This window comes from Pinus tabuliformis, chromosome 9 (assembly GCF_031772625.1).
Source record: "Pinus tabuliformis cultivar Carrire ecotype Pingquan chromosome 9, CPIR1, whole genome shotgun sequence".
NCBI lineage: Eukaryota > Viridiplantae > Streptophyta > Pinopsida > Pinales > Pinaceae > Pinus > Pinus tabuliformis.
Genome location: NC_142307.1, coordinates 1,812,600,490 through 1,812,607,616, shown reverse-complemented (window position 1 = coordinate 1,812,607,616; position 7,127 = coordinate 1,812,600,490). Strand labels below are relative to the sequence as shown.

The 7,127-nt window shown below is 35.4% G+C and overlaps 1 protein-coding gene across 1 annotated transcript; it reads left to right on the top strand.

Annotated features, from left to right (window-relative positions):
- The first annotated feature begins 2,211 nt into the window (after window positions 1-2,211).
- Window positions 2,212-2,738, top strand: LOC149156018 (uncharacterized). The gene has a single exon (XM_089446123.1). The coding sequence runs from the start codon at window positions 2,321-2,323 to the stop codon at window positions 2,537-2,539; it is 219 nt and encodes a 72-aa protein (XP_089302249.1). The 5' UTR covers window positions 2,212-2,320; the 3' UTR covers window positions 2,540-2,738.
- The last annotated feature ends 4,389 nt before the right edge of the window (window positions 2,739-7,127 follow it).

The window sequence follows — 7,127 nt, the reverse complement described above, 5'->3', positions numbered from 1 at the left end:
TTATGATTAAATAATATATGGTCTTATAAATATTAATTTTATAAGTATTCAATTATAATTTGATAATTATTATTACTCTATTAGCATCCCTATATTCAAAAATGGTGTTTCACAAAGCATTTTTATTGTAAATATTATGTATATTTATCATAAATATCAAGTATATGTTTCATATTTATTAAAAAATATATTTTTTAGTGGTTATATTTAATAAAATAATATAAATTAAATATGTTTACTTCTGTCCATAGGGTTTTGGATTGACGGTGAATGGGTGTACTGTTAAGGCACTAGGTCATTAGTTCAAATATATATATATATATATATATATATATATATATATATATATACTTGTATATTAGAATTGGTGATTTGTAATTATTTGCATTTTTAAAAGTTTTTTTTTATGTAGTGTTTATATCAAAAAGACTGTACTATATTTTCAAATAATTTGATCACAAATATTTATGTTGGCGGGCTTGCCAATTTTGAAATAGAACTTTTAAAATTTTGATTTAATTATCAATGGTTATTAGGTGGATGGTAAAGATTTAATCTTCATAGAATGTTCTAGAATATTTTTAGTAGTTTTCACAAATTAAAAGTTGATATTTATTTCCAAAATAGTTATGTCACTTTTTCCATTTTAATTAATAAATTAATAGAAAAATGGCATATGAACAAGTGCTTTATGAAATTAGTTTTGGTTTTAGGGCATGTGGTATTGATAAGCCATGGCATTGGCTTATAGTATTGTAACAAAGCTTATTTACATATTAAAAAGCTTCATGTTAAAGTGGGTATAAATCTCCATAGTTGATAATCTTATTGAGCTTTTTAAAATATATATATATATATATATATAGTAATTGTTTATCAATGATTATTATTATTATTATTATTATTATTATTATTATTATTATTATTATTATTATTAAGGATTTAATCTTCATAGAATATTCTAAAATATTTTTAGTAGTATTCACAAATCAAAAGTTCATATTTATATCCAAAATAATTATGTCATTTTTTTCATTTTTGATTAATAGATTAATAAAAAAATTGAATATGACCAAGTGCCTTATGAAATTAGTTGTGATTGTTAGGGCATGTGATAATGATAAGCCATGACATTGGCTTATAGTATTGTAACAATGCTTATTTACAAATTAAGAAGCTTCATGGTAAAGTGGGTGTAAATGTCCATACTTGATACTCTTATTACATATTTTTAAAATGTATATATAATCCACTCATATATTAATTGTTTATCAATAATTATTATTATTATTTAGAATAAAATTATAATTTAAGTAATTATAATTTATTAGTGTTCAGAAGAAAATGAACATTGTCAATATTAGAACTAATTCTTATAAGTTTCATATTGAAATTGGGAGCTGGTAAATTCCCAAAATACTATGAGATGAAAGAGTTTGTCACTTATATAATTCTATGAGGGTTGAAAATGAAAAACACTTCTTAGATTGTCCTTTTTATATCCACCTTCTATATAATTGTCCAAATATTTGTCACCCTACCAACTTTTTTGATCTTTTAAATCAACAAAAATATCGTGATGTTACAACCTTTTTCTCACTCCCTCTTAAACATAGAAATAAAATATTAAAAATTTTAATCTCTTACTTTGGTAAAATCGTATATCGTATAAAGCAAGATTTTAATTGAGGTTAACTATGATCATATATTGACAATGGTTACATTTTATTATTAATTTGATTAATTTTTTTTTTAATAACCAAAATTTGATAGTGGCTAATCGACTAAACCAAGTATCGGTATATATCCAGGTTCGCACAGCAGCCACGTGGACAACTAACAACGTCACCAATAATGAAAATATAACAATATTGTCCTCATAATATACCTAAAACGAGTAATATCCCGTGCATTGTATTTCACTCATGCGATGGGCCGAGGTTTTACGTTATCTTAGAAATAAGGCAGTGGGATACACCCGAATCCCGAGATAGAGTAAAATGGTAGCCGTTTTATTCATCCGATGGGAATTCCAGCCTGTAGGGAGGTACAACCCAACAATAGCTGGTCTCCCATCTCCATCACGACTAATGGTCCGGAGGAGCGGGCAGCAACATGACCGTTGGATTCCTGGGAGAGCTGCCCCGACAGAGCATAATCTCTCCTTATATATATGTATATATATATTTCTGCCTCTCCTGTACATCTCGCGGAGCGTGGTGGTTAGTTTGGTGAATTCTACCAGTCTCTTTCGGGTGGATTCACAATTCTCCTAACCTGATCGAGTTTGAGGGGTAGCTTGCGGAGAGATTTCATCGCAATGGAGGTCTACAGATCGAAATCGAGAGTGGTAGATATGCGCTCAATGATGTTGGTGGCGTTGGTGATAATTATGTTACTCGCAGGGGAAGCCGCAGCTGCCACCACTGAGATCAGTTCATCTCCAAGTCCGCAAGCAGGTAGCGCGCAGTCCTCTTCCTCTTTGCCATCTCTGGCCGCTCTCTTAATTGCCACGCTGGTTGCCCTCATTTTACACTGATCCATTTCTTGCAGAAGGGAGAGTTCTTGTTTTAGGATTAGGTTTAGAATTTGATTTCTGTATTATTTCAAATTCTCAGGATAGGTGATTTGTTCACCCCAAAATGGCAACACGTATTTATGTGGCAATGGTATCCAGAAATTTGTCATGCGTTACGGATGTTATGTGTACCCCGTTTGGCATTTAATGGGAGAATTTTACAAGCGGATGTAAAAAATAAACGCATCTGCATTCCATTGTTGTAATCTTATAGTATCTGTACAATTATATTATTATTTTTACAAATTTTCGTTTGTGCCTTGCCTTTGGGCTTTGTGTAAGAAGTCTTGTATGCTTTTCGTCACATTTATTTTCAGTCCTATATTTAATTGCTATGAAATAAACGCCACGGTCATTTGGGATTATGTATCTCTCTATGTATAAATCCGAGGCCGAGACATGACCAAATCTCTGCAACCCATCATAATCTGCTTGATCTCTATTGTTAGCAGAAGATGATCGTCGGTATTTTCAGAGGGCGGCTTCCTTGAAATATACACAACAGTTATGCGTTAAACATGTTCTAATATTCTCGCGGTAAGGCAGAGTTATCATCGACCGAATTAGTTTAAATAGGTCGCCCATTAAAATCTACTTGATTCCGTTTGTCATTCGCTGGTTTCTCATTAGTTACCTTAAGGTCAGTCGCTGTCTGTTGAAATGTAATTCCAACTGCAACGTACTTTTTCTTTGCGACGCGATCTTATCGCAAATCGCAAATCGCATCCCTGCCCTGTGTTTTCTGCCGATTGCGATTCTGCGGTGCTCTTCGATTGCCATATCGCAGATCACAAACTCGAGTGTCAAAGTTCCGTTTTTTCGCTCCCGACGATGCGACATTGCGATGCGATCTGATCACATATCGTATATCGCACCTTCTTCAAGTTAATCTTCGCCGTCCATCTTTTTAATCCAACGGCCGATATTCGTTCTCACCCTATACACGCCTCCGCCATACTATCTTTACGCCTTAACCTGTTTTGTGTTCCGAAGGAGGAAGAAGGCCAGATCCAGCCTTTGCGTCATTAATTCCTCAACAACTGCATTTAACAAAAAGCATGGCCGAGAAGGAAAAGGACATGCCTCGAGCCAAACGCAGCATTTATCAGTTATGGAGTTCCACTCCACCTGCTCGAGAGGTACAACAATTTCACTGAAGCAAGCATTTTGTAGCAGAGACTCCATCAGAAAGTTAAAACGGTTGGTGGATAGTTATGACTCCTCCTCACATAGCTTAGTAATGCAGAAAATGTAATACACAGTATGTGTAGACTGAAAAAAAACACAGAGTTTCTTTTGAAACGCACAACAGTGCTGAGACAAAAAAAATCTTTTTGTGGAACTAAAGCGTTCCTGTTTGTAATCCCTCTGTGACAGAAAGACCTGTTATAATAGCAGTTTTTTTTTGTGTGTAAAACTCTGTTCTTTAGAAAATAAATTTTAGCTTCCCTGTGTTAAGATCCTGTGATAAAACAGACAGCGTTTTTCTCTGTTCAGTTTATTCGTTTTTGTTTGGAATCATCAAAAATTCCCAACATGGTATCAGAGCCTGTCCAAGCTCTTTGAAAGTGTCAAAGAAGCTGAAGGAAGGTTTTTTTGCTACAACAGCTTCTCCAACAGGGTGAAGACTCAGTCAAGAAAGAATCTAAGGTATTTCTCAAGTTTTTTTGTGTCCTCGACAATGAAGATTGTCCTCGAAAGTCAATTGAAGAATGGCTGGAGCCAACACTAGCATGGGTATCTTTAATACTGAGCTCCCACAATTTAATGGGAAAAATTATGACTATTGGGCAATAACCATAAAAGCTTTGTTTGCTTCCCAAGACTTATGGGAATTTGTTGAGGATGGCTTTGAAGAACCAGCAGATGAAAATGATTTTAATAGATTAACACAGGCAGAGAAAGATCTGTTGAAGAGCAATACGAAGAAGGATTCTAAAGCCCTCTACTTATTGTATCAAGTAGTGCATGAGAGTGTGTTTCCAAGGATAGCAGCAACCAAGACATCCAAAGAAGCATGGCAAACTCTAAAGATAGCCTATCAAGACATGGAGAAAGTGAAGACAGCAAAACTACAGCTGCTGAGGAGAGATTTTGAGAATCACTGCATGAAGGAGTCAGATAACATTGACTCATTCTTCACACATGTGATTGGTCTGGTCACGCAGATAAGGTCTCATGGAGAGATTGTTGAAGAAATGAGGATTGTGAAGAAACTATTGAGGATCCTACCATCAATGTTCGATGTGATTGTCACCACCATAGGAGAGACGAAGGATCTCACAAACTTCTCAGTTGATGAATTACATGCATCATTGATAACACATGAGTAGAGATTGAGTAGAAATGAAAACTCATCTCTAGAACATGCCTTTAAGACCCAGATGTTCTTTGGAAGAGGAAGAGGTCAAGGTAGAGGAAACAAGAGAGGAAGAGGCAAAAGCCAAAACAGAGGTGGAAGAAACAGTCCAACAAATGGTCAAGGAAGAGACAGCAATCCAAATTAGAACCAAGGCCAAGGGAGCAACCAACAAAGTGGACAACATCATGCTCAAGGGCAAATGTATGACAAATCCAATGTCCAATGTCACTATTGTAAAAAATATGGGCATTATGCAAATGAATGTAGGAAAAAACAGCGTGATGTGAATAATAGAACTAGTGCAAATATCACTAAAGAAAATATCAGCCAAGATAGTTTATTTTTTTCTTATGATATGGCTGAAGAAAACAATGAAGATATATGGTTTCTAGACTTCGGTTGCAGTAACCATACGACAGGAAACATAGCCTTGTTTTCTACATTAGATCAAAGCGTGAAGTCTCAAGTCACACTTGGGACTGATAGTAAAATTTTTGTTATGGGAAAAGGAGAAGTAAAGGTTTTAACAAAGAAAAGTGAAAAGAAAACCATAGCAGATGTCTATTATGTTCCTGGAATGAAATGTAACCTCTGGAGTACTGGACAGCTTACTCAAAAGGGTTACAATGTTTTATTTGAGAATGATGTATGCACCATCATGGATAGAGCACCCAGCAAACGATGTATCGCTAAAGTGAAGATGACAAGGAACAGGATGTTCCCTCTCAGAATGAAGGCAGATTTGAAAGATGGAGTAGAAATAGTAGCAGTTACACAAGAGGCTTTCCAAAGCGAACCAAAAGATGAAAATTAGTTGTGGCACTTGAGATTTGGACATCTCAACTTTGGAGGTCTTAACTTGTTCAAAAGAAAAGGAATGGTAAGAGGATTACCATTGATAGAGAAACTAGACAGCTTTTGGTAAGGTTGTATCTTGGGGAAACAACACAGAGAAAGTTTTCCATCTGGGAAAAGCAAAAGGGCAAAAACACCCTTAGAAATCGTCCACTCAGATTTATGTGGACCGATGCAAACTCCATCATTTGCAGACAACCAATATATACTAACATTCAGTGATGATTTTGCTAGAAAGACTTGGGTCTATTCCCTGAAGAACAAAAGTGAAGTGTTTGAAAAATTTCGTAATTTCAAAGCGCTTGTAAAAAACCAAAGCGGGCTACATATCAAAGTTCTAAGAACCAATAGAGGAGGTGAGTATATCTCCAAATAATTTCTATGTTTTTGTAGAGAAAATGGAATTCATAAGCAGTTTACCACTAGGTACACTCCACAGCAACATGGAGTTGCCAAAAGGAAGAATAGGACAATCATGGATATGGCGAGGAGTATGCTAAAAGCAAAGCATTTGCCAAATGATTATTGGGCTGAAGCTGTACACTGTGCAGCGTATAATTTGAATAGATGCCCTACAAAAGCAGTCATGAACAGAGTGTCGGAAGAAGCATGGAGTGGGAGAAGGCAAGGAGTCACCCACATGAAAGTTTTTGGATGTGTATCTTAAGCACACATTCCAGATCAGCTAAGGAAGAATTTTGACAACAAAGGGGAGAAATGTATTTTCATTGGATACAGTGAGGAATCCAAAGCTTATAGGTTGTATAACCCATCCACCAAGAATTTGTTTGTGAATGTACAGTTCATTGAGGAGGAAGCTTGGGATGGAAGTATAGAGAAAACAGTGAATGTTAAAAACTGTTTGTCTCATGATGAAGATGATAAGGAGTTGGCTGAAGTACTTCTCCAAACAACAGCACCAACATAAGGGCAGCAAGAGACACCCTTGAGGAGAAATGAAAGTGATTCTCCAAGCACACCATAAGGAGGAAATTCAAGTGCTTTCTCAAGCACTTGTACACCAAATGAAAGAGGTAAGAAGTTCAGAAATCTAAGTGACATTTATGAACAAGAGGCAGCAAATGAAGGTATGAATTCTTTGTTTGCTTTATATTGTCATGTTGATGACCCTATTCATTTTGAAAATGCAATTAAGGATAGCAAATGGATAGAAGCTATGGATGAGGAGATCAATGCCATAGAAAGAAACAAGACATGGGATCTAGTTGAACTACTGAAAGGGAAAGAAGTCATTGGAGTTAAATGGGTCTATACGACCAAGAGTAATGTTGAAGGAAAAATAGAAAGAGACAAGGCAAGATTGGTTGTCAA